Source organism: Diplotaxodon limnothrissa, linkage group LG9, assembly GCF_057381915.1.
Source record: "Diplotaxodon limnothrissa isolate DT_005_m linkage group LG9, D_limnothrissa_male_GT1.1, whole genome shotgun sequence".
NCBI lineage: Eukaryota > Metazoa > Chordata > Actinopteri > Cichliformes > Cichlidae > Diplotaxodon > Diplotaxodon limnothrissa.
The window spans coordinates 25147320-25160725 of NC_140604.1; the positions used below are offsets into that span (position 1 = coordinate 25147320).

Genomic DNA, 13406 nt, shown 5'->3' on the forward strand with positions numbered 1-13406 from the left:
TCCCTTCAGGGCAGAAATGTTTCAGCACAGGAGAAAAAATAATAAATTTTGATTGTTTTGAGATGAGGAATGAAATTCTGTCATCTCTTAAAAATCGAAAAAGTTGAATTCAATCAATAAGGGACTCTCGACTCAGGTCAGACTGAACTGTGCTTTATTTTAGGTCACTTTCAGAAAAGGATACCATGCTAAATGAAATATAACTCTCCAAATGATGCTACAATAAACTCTCCAACATTAAAGAACATGGGATGTGGGGGGAAAGTACTTACAGTTCAGTCTCACATGGTTATTGCTACAAGAATGTAAAATATGTTTGATAAGCAATCAAACCTGAACCAAATCAATATGACAGGTCTGCAAATTTTTTAGCTGAAGGGGGGAAAAGTGCATGATTGGAGAAACTTTAATTTTTGTAAAACACTCCAGAAACATGTCTTAAAAAAACATGAAAGGAGTATTCAAACCATATAAACCTGAATATAAAGAATGTAAATATTATTTTGTGAGTTTGAAAAGACATAACATTGTGTGCTAAAATCCATGAATCAATTCAGAGCCTGGAGACATGCTTGCAGCTGAGTTTTACTGCAAACATTGTCCATATCAGGAAAGAGATATGCGTTTGGCTTCATTGTGACAAATGAAGAAATAGGGTCTGCTCCTGAAACTGCAGGCATTTCACAGATCAGAAACAATAACAGAAAAATTATCGGCTTCATTTATTTACCCACCTCGTATTTAACTGATGTAATTTGCCTGCTATTATCTGCCGTATGTTATTATATGTAAGTAAGGAAAACTTTCCCCACATGAAGCAGCAGGTTATTAATGGATTACAATGAGAGCACAGGCTGTAGGCACTGATGCTTTGGCTGGTTCATCTTCCCATTAGAAGTACTCAATACTGTCACATTGACTCTTGGGGTGCTGCAGATCGGTCAGCTCGAGCTCTTCTACATCACATGGGAGTTTCTCGTAAACACGGAGGTGAACATATTCTTCATCTCCCACATAGACCTGCAAGGAAGTACATGGAAAGTTAAAGGAGATGCTTAATGTGCACATAGAAGTGCTGATCATTTTAACACAGCTGTGGTAATTAATGTAAGCCACACTAGCCAAACAACATGCTAACATGTGGAAAAGGAGAATCAATGTCTTCATATATAGAGAGTGCATGATGGCTAGGATACATAGGATACATCTCTTAAGTATCTCTTAAATATTCATACACAAATATTTAGGCCCTTCCCTTTTTCCTGCGTGCTCTCGAGTCTGCCAGGATGTGAAAATACAGGGTGTGAGCTGCAATGTTTGGAGAGGGTCACACATACTTTCAATGAAAATTTAGAGGGCCTCTGCCTGATTAGTACTCTTTTAAAGTTCAAATTTAGAGCTGTTAATGTTAGATGCAAAAATAAAAAAACTAAAAGGAGACTTGAGCAGCAAAATAAAACAGAGAGATGAAAAACTGGACACAAGCAAAAAAAAAACCAAACAGACAAAATGGGCAATGGCCACCTAAAGATGAGGACAGACATCAAAGAGACACAAATAACACAGAAAAGCAAAACCAGTGCACACATAGATCAAACAAGCTCACTCACATGACATCACTGCATTTTCTCGTAAAATTACTCTTTGTCTTGTAATTGCACATGATCTATGTTGTGTCCACTTGCTTGTGTTCTATCCAGCTAGGTCAGGTGTTGGGTTCCTTATTGAACAGGTACCACAATGGTTCTGGTGCATACAGGAATCAGGGCAACTCTAACATTAAACCCCTTCTGCTGTTACTGTGGATGTTGATGTTAAATCTCTGAGCTATCGTGCTTTTATAACTTAAGAAATATTTCCAAGTCACACTTTAGTGTGTCATGCTCAGAATTACTGTTATTCATGCCTTTATTTCATCATGTCTGAATTATTGTAATTCATTGCTCACTTTTCTTAAAAAAACAAAACATTGGGATGTCTGCAGGCTTCTGACTAAGTCTTCTAAGTACTCACAACACGCTGTTGCTAATTCAGTTGCTAATTCAACTGATTCCCCATTAACTTTAACCTAAGATTCTGATTTTGACTTTCAGAGCTCTGCATTGAAGAGCATCAATAAAGTTTTACATCCACACATTTCCCAAGGTCATGTGATCAGGTCATGCTGGCTGTGCAGCATACAAAGCTGAGAACTGAAGGAAACAGAGCTTTTGCAACAGTGGGCCCACAGACTGTAGATCTTTAGTTTTCAGTAGCACTTTTCTTTTTCACCACACTGTGGAACTCTCTCCCACTGAGCTTTAGATATGTGGACTCGATGGTCTGTTAAAAAGCAGCTAAAAACTCATATTTAAACCCTTTTTAAGGTAACTTTATACTTTGTAACTTTAATTACTGCATATATTTTGAGATTTTAAGGATTCTTCTTTTTGTTTTGCTTTTTTGTTTTTCTTAATGTCTTAGCTGCTTGATTGAGTGTTGATACACTATTTTCTCTGTGTTCTACAGATACTAGAAATTAAACAATCATCAATAATCATTTCGACAGTAAAACAAAATTATTATTCTTGAAAGTCATTTTAAATAACAAAATGAAACAGAAGGGAAACACAATGAAATGTTAGGGTGATCACTGAGCAGCCTTCTAACATTACCATGAGGTATAAATTAGTTACATTCAGTTAGCTCAAGCATTTATATAACATTAGCCACTGCATGTTAGCCTGATTTTCACAACGACAACAGATGTCTCAAACAAATAGACAGCATGCGTATATAAGAAGGATAAAATATTGGATTATATTTAACACTGAAGTCTTTAAACAGATCTACATGCTGGTCTATTAGATAAGTTGCTAAATATTTTAAGCATTTCTCCCTTTGTCTGAGTAACATAATTTGAATATCAACTCCAGTGAATCAGCTGACTTTTACTGTCTTTCTTATCAGTGAGGCAGGGTGCACGTGAAGCTTCTCCTCTGAAAGCTTGTGGCTCCCTCAGAGTCTCCATAAAACATTTAAAAGCACCACGATGTTCCAGGCAGGGCGAGTCCGAGTTCACTTTTCCCAGGCCGGGAAAAGTGAACATGGGGGAATATATTTGACTTTCAAGGGTTGATTGATTGAATCTTTATTTTGAACATGTTGAAAAAGTACAACAACATAGAATTAAAAGAGACAAATGTTATGGGTTGTCCATAAATGCTAACCAGGCAGCACCCTCTCAACCTGAGCTGTGGCTGAAAAAGGCAGACAGGCCGGTTCATGTTTTTAATCCACAGAGAAACCTACCGCATACCTTGCGTATCAGCAGCTTCGTCCCATGATTTAACACTCGATAATGGAAGACAAATTAATATCAGAATTGACTGAGCCAGGCTATATAAAGTAGTTCAGGGTCAGCAGGAATCTAAAATGTTCTTTTTTAAAGGAGCCCAGCTGTGCTGCAACTCCCAGGCATTTACAATACTAACAAGCGCAGATGCATTGCGAGCACATGCCCTCCCTGAAATGTAACACATTTTTCTCTTTTGTACATGACTAGTGTCACCTGATCTGATCTTCTTCATTTTGTTGAACACCTTATGCTTTAGCCATGACTTATGGATTTCCTATGTCACTGTTAAAAGCATTTTCAGATGAGATGTGGTGTGTTACGTTTACAACAGTTTATATTTCTCGGCAGTTACTTCATTTTCCGTCTTCGCACGCATCTCAGCATGAAGGCTATGGTCCCATTCACTGAACAGAAACACTGCAGAACAAAATGAGCAAATGAGACAAATGAGTCCAAAGTTCTTTTGCTGTTGACTCAATTCAGATGTCTTGAATTCGATGAACACTGGAGCCGAATGCTTTTAACAAAAAAAAATACTGTTTTACTTAAGTTGTTTAAGTCACTCCCACTCTCATATAGAAAGACTAACAGTTTAAGGTTGTGAATAAGGGAAGTCAAAGAATTGACATGTGCACATGACCTGATTTGTGCACTTGTGTGTCTATATTACGTTTAGTCTCAGGGGAACAGATGTCTTCTGTATGACCTTATCTCTGCAGATGCATGACTTGAGCCACTTGCTGACATTATCACATTCACAGGGATACTCCCTCACTGCCTCATTTCTCTGAACACATCAATGATGTAATCAATCGCTTAGTGAAGAATCGTTGTCCTGCACGTTCACCTACGAATTTAATAGATCATCTCAATTTCTTCAAACTAAAGATTCGGTCTTTTGAATAAATTGTTAACACAATCAGATTCACTTTCATTCAGAAAGTAAATCTGATTGTGTTGTAGCTGTGCTTCCCTTAACAAGATTAAATATCAACCCATACTTGGAGCAAATATTCCAAATACAGTAAATTTAATTTGGCGAAGTAGGGCATACAGGGAGTGCAGAATTATTAGGCAAGTTGTATTTTTGAGGAATAATTTTATTATTGAACAACAACCATGTTCTCAATGAACCCAAAAAACTCATTAATATCAAAGCTGAATGTTTTTGGAAGCAGTTTTTAGTTTGTTTTTAGTTTTAGCTATTTTAGGGGGATATCTGTGTGTGCAGGTGACTATTACTGTGCATAATTATTAGGCAACTTAACAAAAACAAATATATACCCATTTCAATTATTTATTTTTACCAGTGAAACCAATATAACATCTCCACATTCACAAATATACATTTCTGACATTCAAAAACAAAACAAAAACAAATCAGCGACCAATATAGCCACCTTTCTTTGCAAGGACACTCAAAAGCCTGCCATCCATGGATTCTGTCAGTGTTTTGATCTGTTCACCATCAACATTGCGTGCAGCAGCAACCACAGCCTCCCAGACACTGTTCAGAGAGGTGTACTGTTTTCCCTCCTTGTAAATCTCACATTTGATGATGGACCACAGGTTCTCAATGGGGTTCAGATCAGGTGAACAAGGAGGCCATGTCATTAGTTTTTCTTCTTTTATACCCTTTCTTGCCAGCCACGCTGTGGAGTACTTGGACGCGTGTGATGGAGCATTGTCCTGCATGAAAATCATGTTTTTCTCGAAGGATGCAGACTTCTTCCTGTACCACTGCTTGAAGAAGGTGTCTTCCAGAAACTGGCAGTAGGACTGGGAGTTGAGCTTGACTCCATCCTCAACCCGAAAAGGCCCCACAAGCTCATCTTTGATGATACCAGCCCAAACCAGTACTCCACCTCCACCTTGCTGGCGTCTGAGTCGGACTGGAGCTCTCTGCCCTTTACCAATCCAGCCACGGGCCCATCCATCTGGCCCATCAAGACTCACTCTCATTTCATCAGTCCATAAAACCTTAGAAAAACCAGTCTTGAGATATTTCTTGGCCCAGTGTTGACGTTTCAGCTTGTGTGTCTTGTTCAGTGGTGGTCGTCTTTCAGCCTTTCTTACCTTGGTCATGTCTCTGAGTATTGCACACCTTGTGCTTTTGGGCACTCCAGTGATGTTGCAGCTCTGAAATATGGCCAAACTGGTGGCAAGTGGCATCTTGGCAGCTGCACGCTTGACTTTTCTCAGTTCATGGGCAGTTATTTTGCGCCTTGGTTTTTCCACACGCTTCTTGCGACCCTGTTGACTCTTTTGAATGAAACGCTTGATTGTTCGATGATCACGCTTCAGAAGCTTTGCAATTTTGAGACTGCTGCATCCCTCTGCAAGACATCTCACTATTTTTGACTTTTCTGAGCCTGTCAAGTCCTTCTTTTGACCCATTTTGCCAAAGGAAAGGACGTTGCCTAATAATTATGCACACCTGATATAGGGTGTTGATGTCATTAGACCACACCCCTTCTCATTACAGAGATGCACATCACCTAATATGCTTAATTGGTAGTAGGCTTTCGAGCCTATACAGCTTGGAGTAAAACAACATGCATGAAGAGGATGATGTGGACAAAATACTCATTTGCCTAATAATTCTGCACTCCCTGTATGTTGGGGGGGAGTGATTTAGACGTAAAGAAGGTAGTGTGATGATATATTATTATAAAGGAATTTGTGGGATACTGCATAGATGTGAGGAAAGGTTAAGGTACTATATGTGCCTGCAAAAGAGGAAAACTATTGAACTGGATAATATTATTGTCATTGTCTGGTTTCCAACTTCATATAACAAGAATTTGAGAGGCTGGGGCAGGAAAAATCTCATGGAGTGTTGCGGCTATAGGATTGAGCACACACACACACACACACACACACACACACACACACACACACACACACACAGGTTAATATACTGTATGACATTTAAGTGACAAACTGTAGCCAAAGCCAAATTCTTCAGAGCTTTTCCCCCATTGCTCCCCTCTGCTGGGCTGAATGTTTTCAAACACAGTGGGTTTATTGGAGTGGACGGGCACGGGGTGGAAAAAGTTCTCTAACCAGCTCTCAGTCTCAGACGTGGATAACAAGAATGAAAAGCAGGGAGAGAGAAAGAATGACCACTGTCTGGTTACAGAAAATGTTCAAACCGGCCCAGTTTGACTCAGAGATGAATCAGGCATTGACTGAATTGTGTGTGAGGGGAAAGTGTTCCTGTTCACAGCTCAGGCTTTTTAATATGAAGCCAATTACACCCATGCTAGTCAACGCTTGGTTACCTGTCATGTAGAAGTACAGTACTGTGCAAAAGTCTCAGACTATCCTCATTTCTTTATATTTTGCTTCCAGACTTACTTCAAGTCTTCCTTCTTTTAAAGTTTTTCTTTGAACTCTGGCTGTTTTTTCAACAAATTTTCAGACCAGTCCTTGTGCCTGAGCAGTTTCAGAGGAATGGTTTTGTTTGTTAGGGCAATTAACGCTGACATATTAATCATTCGAGCATAAAAAAAACCCACCTAACCCAAGAGAGGAACTAGTTAATTTATCTGTAGGTACTTTGTTACTTGCAGCCTGTTCCAGAAATAAAATAAAAAAAATTGTTCCCATTTCTTTTGTTAAATGTATGAAAAATGACAAGAAAAGCACCGTTTGACAAATATAAAATAGTATTTTTGCACCAGAAGGTGATTTCTAATGAGCTGTTAGCCAAGATGCTGGTATAACTTGGTATGATCTGCAGTTATTAAAAAGATTAGGAAACTGAACAACAAGTGAAGGACAGAAATAAAGTGGCAGACCTAAAGAACACAAACAACACAACAAAACAAAAAAGAACAGCCTACAACAGATTAACTGTATCTGAAAGTCATGTTCTTCAGAAATGAAAAAAAATATCCAGAAAAAACCCTGACACAGTCGGTCCAACTACTCTATCATTTTTAAGCAAGGCTGAGATTTGTCAAGTTACACAAGAACTGCACTGAATATCAGTGGCCACAGCTCTTATGGAGAGATGAATCCAAATTTGAAGTTTTTGGTTCAAATAATTCTCTTAACTGTTTACTGAAACATATTCCAACTAGAAAGTGCATTTTCTGAAGAAACTGCAGTGTGAATGCTGAAATCTGAATGTATGCACTGAAATGAAATAATTAATGAATATTAAGCTAAAAATGTTGAATGAGTTGGAAAATACAGACTTTTTAACCTGAAAACCAAAGTGCAGAACTTTTGAAAGCTGATGTTCACACAGAAGAAGTTGGAAAATAGCTGAAAACGTTTAAAATGTAAATTAGAAAAATGAATATTAAAAGTTCATATTCTTTAAATCACTGAATGATTATGTCATGGTCCTGAGTCTGCCGACTCAGTGTTTTGTGTTTCTTTATGCTTTTGTTTATTCTGATTATGTATTCCGTTATGATTTGCCATTTATTAGGTTTCTGTTCTGTGCCTGCCCTGGTCCCACTTCCGTGTTCCCTCTGTCTGTCTATGGCGTCACACTGTCTGCTTCTGAATCTGTCTGTTTAGTTTAGTGTCTTGTCTGGTTCCCCGTGTCTGAGTTTCCTGTTTTATTCTGAAGGTCCCCGACTCATGTGAGTGTGTTCAATTTACGTTTCCCCTGTCCCGTCAGCTCTGATTTCTCCCAGGTGTGTTGCCCTCCTGTCTCTCATCCCCTGATTACTGGTGTGTGTATTTAAGCCCTGTGTGTTCTCCTGCCTGTTGGTCTGTGTTCCACGGTGTCCTGTTCCTCGTCTGCTTCTGCTGGAGCTGCACACCTGCCTCTTCTCCCCCCCCTTGCTACTTCAATCATGAAACGGATCAATGATCAGCTGATCGGCGTTTATCTCTTGTTTGTTTATCGTTCACTTTGCCAGGATCCTTTTTCTACGTATCTGACAGCTGGTAACTGTGCAGGGGCGGTCTAGCAAAGTTTGGCCAGGGGGGCCAGGTAGGGCATTAACAGGGAGAGGGGGGCACAAAGAAATACTTTTCTTCCTTATTCACATTTAAAATATCTAGCTTTTAAAAAATAATTATCAATCTTACAAACGATTGATGGATACATATATACCATCAAAACAGTGTACATCACTGTCACAACAGTTTTTCATTCAAAGGCTTTATGATTTTTCCTATAATGGTGGGCCGGTCTCTAGTCAAAATGCCCAGGCTGATTTTTTTTGTCCCAAACCAGCCCTGTATGCAGCTCATCTGCAGTCTGGTGTTGCAGTCTCATGAAAGAATAAAGTTACGTTGAACCCAAGCACACCATTGTTTTCCTTGTGACATTACCAATAAGTTTGATGTGTCACATGGCCCTCTTCTTATTGATGAAACAAAAGTTGTATCCAAGATGGCCGACTTCTAAATGGCCACTATGGTCACCACCCATCTTTAGGAATTTGCCCCATCACATATACTAATGTGCCACAAACAGGACTTTAATATCACCAACCATTCCCATTTTATTACGGTGTATCCATATAAATGGGCCACCCTGTACATAGCACAACTTTTAATTCAAATCTGGTCACAAATACCTTAGCAAATGAAATACTGTTTTGTTTGTTTTTTTAAATTACACCCTTTGAAATGATATTAAAAGAACTCAAAATCAGGTTATCAGACCTTCATGATTAATTCTGTTACATCGTCCAAAACTGACCAAGTTTATACAGCTATGCGACATAAATTACACTTTAAATACACTGTTCACATATGTGTCCCACATACACAGTCACACTCGTTTCACTCCTCTTTGATAAGTAAGCAGACTTGAACCACATTAATATACAAAGTCTGCAAATTGCAGAGTTTTTAAATTTTTGTAAAACATTCCAGAAATAAGTCTTCCAAAAAAAAACAAAAAACAAAAAACAGACAAACATGAAAGGACTATTTTTCTGCTGTGATTTGAATAATCGGCTATATTCTTTTCCACCCACCTCGTATTTAACTGATTCCCTTTGCCTTCCATTATCTGTAGTTGGTTATTATATGTAAACAAGGAAAGCTTTCCCCTCATGAAGAGGCAAGTTATTAATGGATTACATTGAGAGGACAGGCTGTAGGCACTGATGCTTTCACTGGTTCATTGTCCCATTAGAAGTACTCAATACTGTCATTCTGAGTCTTGGGGTGCTGCAGATCAGTCAGCTCAAGCGTTCCTCCATAAGCCGGGAGTTTCTCATAAACACGGAGGTGAACATATTCGTTTCCTCCCACATAGACCTGCAAGGAAAGTTAAAGGAGATGCTTGATGTGCACATAGAAGTAATCCTGATCATTTTATTTTATCAATGTAAGCCACAGCTGTGGGCCAAACAACATGCATGGAAAAGGAGAATCCACATCTTCATATATAGAGTGCCTGATTGTTGTAGTGTTCACAAACAGAACATTTGTTGAGCTCTGTTCATGGCTGACAGTTTATGAAGTAAATATGTGCTTATGCTTCTTTATTTAAGCCCTAGTGCACAGGTGTTGAACTCCAGGCCTCGAGGGTCTAAATTACCTCCTCAACATGTCCTGAAGTTCTCCAGAAGCCTGGTAATGAACTAATCATTTGATTCAGGTATGTTGAAACAGGGTGATATCTAAAACCTGCAGGACACCAGCCCTCGAGGCCTGCAGTTCGACACCCCCGCCCCTAGTGTGCGTTGTGTGTGACAAGCGATCATTCACAAGAACTGGAAAAACCGGAAATGCTCGTCCTGTGCCACACCAGGAGTGTGAGGTGCACTTTGTGTGGAATTTGTGAAATTTGTGTGGAAACAATGATTGAAAGCCTCAGCTATGAAGCTAGAAAATCAATAACAGTTAAAGGTTTGCACACACCTTCTTTTAAAATCACTACATATGTGAAGAGATAGTAACTGAAAACCCCCCACTGAACATTGCTTTAGTTTTCACCTGACAGATCACATTATCAATCAATGCTCTTTTTAATTATATTTTATTGCATGCAAGACCTCAGAGCTTTGCAGTGTTGCCACTGCTCACTGCTTGCATTACAAACATTACCTTAATGAAGTAGTTGGTCCCAGCTACGACCTGTGTTTTGTAGTTCTCTGCAGTGAAAACCTCGAAGTTTCTCCCGGTTTTCTGCTCTGCGAGAGGCTTCATCTGAATAACAATGACAGCAAAATCAATATGAATGACAGGCCCTGTGTGTGAGTGTAAAAATCTCCCGTTTCTACTCACTGCATCACAGATCTTCTGAACTGCTTCATCAGCCTGCTCCACCTCGGTCAGCCCTCCGCACATTTCCACTTCGACAACATTTTGTTGGTAAAAAATGACCAAAAAGCTAATAAACACACGCCAATTCACAAGACTCTGCATTGTGGACCAGCGCAGAGGAAGATGGGTGTTTGTTGGTACAGTATTTGTAAACGATCATGTAAAAAACCAAATAACACAACAGCCAGTCATATGACTTCGCATTTTGAACCGTACCATCAGCTCAAGAACAAGGGGGTGGTAAAAATCAAAAACAAAACAAGCACACTTAGACTAGCACAAGAAAATAATAACTTTTGCCCACATTTTTACCGCATGTGTGGGTTTGTCGGGGCGTATGACAAAATACTCTTGAGTCTGCCGGGAAGTGAAAATACAGGGTGTGAGCTGTGATTGAAATATTGGAAAGGATCACACATGAATCACAGCCTGAGTACTGCTTTTAGCTCTTCCTTTCCGGTTATCCTACTTCTGATACCTGAACCTCAGCCTTTCCAAATCTCCAAAAATTTTATTTATTTAATACAATTATACCAACTGAGCTTAAGGAGATAGAAACAAAGTATTGATTCTAATGAGCTAGTATCGATCAGATACCAATACTAGAGTTGGTATTGATCCAACTACCTCTAGTGCACAGGTGTCAAACTCCAGGCCTCAAGGGCCGGTGTCCTGCAGGTTTTTGATGTGTCCTTGATCCATCACAGCTGATTTAAATGGCTGAATTACCTCCTCAACATGTCTTGACGTTCTCCAGAAGCCTGGTAATGAACTATTCATTTGTTTCAGGTGTGTTGATCCAGGATGATATTTAAATCTTGCAGGACACCAGGGGTCCGTTCTTCGTACGTCGCTTACTACATCCAAGATCAAATGACACATCCATATGTACATCCAAGACCAAATCATCGCGCTAACTCTGAGCTCGCTATTCCGGTTCCCCGAACACACCTGCTGTTGAGGATTAGTACAGCTGGATGAAGTAATGTGAGATCACTGGGTGTCGTAAAAGGGGCTACGCATCGATAGTAGAAACATTGATCGGCAACCCTCTGATTGGTCGGCGAAAATGTCAAATAGCGCGCTCAGTATTTTTCGGCAGCAGAGCAAGAACTCTTGAGTAAGGGATTTCAGGAGTTTCAGAGTTTAATTAAAACGCAAGGGAACACTGCAAAGGCTGCAAAAGCAAGGAGAGAGGGCTGGCAGAAAGTTGCTGACAAATTAAACTCGTAAGTAATTTAATAATAACAATAATAATGGAGTGGATTGATATAGCGCTTTTCAAGGCACCCAAAGCGCATGACAATGCCACTATTCAGTCACTCTCACATTCACACACTGGTGGAGGCAGCTGCGGTTGTAGCCACAGCTGCCCTGGGGCAGACTGACAGAAGCGAGGCTGCCATATCGCGCCATCGGCCCCTCTGGCCAACACCAGTAGGCGGTAGGGTAGATTTATTATATTACACTATATTATCCAATAAAAAAAAAAATATATATATATATATATATATATATATATATATATATATATATATATATATGAGTCTGCCTACAGGAGGGAGGTTGAACGTCTGGTGTCTTGGTGCAGCCACAACAACCTGGTGCTGAATGCCCAGAAGCACACAGTCCCACTCCCCCCCCCCCCCCCCCCCCCCCCCCCCCCCCCATCATCCTGACTGACACCCCCATCACTCATTCCGCTTCCTGGGTACCACCATCACTCAGGACCTGAAGTGGGAGCCCACCATCACCTCCGTCATCAAGAAAGCCCAGCAGAGGATGTACTTCCTGAGGCAGCTGAAGAAATTCAACCTGCCAACACGGACGATGATGCAATTCTACACCGCAATCATCGAGTCCATCCTCGCCTCCTCCATCACCGTGTGGTACGCTGGAGCCACTATCAGGGACAAACAGAGACTGCAGCGTGTTGTGCGCTCTGCTGAGAAGGTGATTGGCTGTAGACTCCCATCTCTGCAGGACCTATACACCTCCAGGACACTGCGGCGTGCAGCTCGGATCTCAGCTGACCCTTCTCACCCTGGACACAGTCTGTTTGACCTGCTCCCCTCAGGCAGGAGGCTCCGGTCCATTCGCACCAGAACCTCTCGCCATAAGAACAGTTTCTTCCCCTCTGCTGTTGGACACATGAACAATAAACGTACGACTGTTCCCACCACTAACACATGACCCTACGCTGTGTTCATTGCATCATTCCATGTTTCGGCACTGATCACCACCTGCACTCATGTATATATCTTTCTACGTAGCACTTTTAATTCTTATTCTTACTTTTATTTTTTTCATGTCTATATAAGCGCAATTTATGACAGTATGTTTGCACTGAAGCACCGCAGCAATTTCCTAATGTTGTAAACCTGCTCAACATTTGGCAATAAAACCCTTTCTGATTTCTGATTATGTTAAATTATGTTATATTATATCCCCTTTCACATTAGAGCCACAACAGGACCCACTAGAACATGGGAACAAGTAAAAGTGAAATATAAGAATATTCTACAGAATGGCAATATTCATCACTTATATTGCTTTTAGTCTCTTGGAAAGAGACCCTGAAATAAGCTGTTAGTTTGTTCATAACAGCAACCAAGAAAAGGGCAGAGCAAAAAAAAGACAGGTGGTGGTCCTGCACCCCTTCGTCAACAAGTTGGTTAAGTAAATAATACCCTCACGGGAAAATCGATATCTCTCTATGAGCACACTGTCACGCTGAGCTAAAGGATCCTGTCTGTCCCGCAATATACGCTGAATTCTGAAAACTCTCCTTATCAATCTTGCACCTTCCGCAATGGGT

General features: G+C 40.2%; 1 protein-coding gene across 2 annotated transcripts; it reads right to left on the reverse strand.

The window, feature by feature from the left end:
* Nucleotides 1-891: 891 nt before the first annotated feature.
* LOC146625626 (cystatin-B-like) lies at nt 892-10690 on the reverse strand. Of its 2 annotated transcripts, none has more exons than XM_085362334.1 (3): nt 10550-10612; nt 10370-10471; nt 892-1020 (listed from the first exon to the last, which is right to left on the reverse strand). In XM_085362334.1, the coding sequence occupies exons 1-3, from the start codon at nt 10610-10612 to the stop codon at nt 892-894; spliced, it is 294 nt and encodes a 97-aa protein (XP_085218460.1). The 2 variants fall into 2 exon arrangements, with proteins under 2 accessions (XP_085218460.1, XP_085218459.1); XM_085362333.1 differs by lacking the exon at nt 892-1020 and adding an exon at nt 9449-9577 and having other exon boundaries at nt 10550-10690.
* Nucleotides 10691-13406: the final 2716 nt, after the last annotated feature.

Excerpts from the sequence above, each read along its gene's own strand:
- LOC146625626 (XM_085362333.1), bottom strand. The coding sequence starts at position 10,690 with ATGCAGAGTCTTGTGAATTGGCGTGTGTTTATTAGCTTTTTGGTCATT. Across the intron at positions 10,472-10,549 it reads TTCAGAAGATCTGTGATGCA|ATGAAGCCTCTCGCAGAGCA; the intron begins GTGAGTAGAAAC and ends ATTGTTATTCAG. Across the intron at positions 9,578-10,369 it reads GGACCAACTACTTCATTAAG|GTCTATGTGGGAGGAAACGA; the intron begins GTAATGTTTGTA and ends CTTTCCTTGCAG.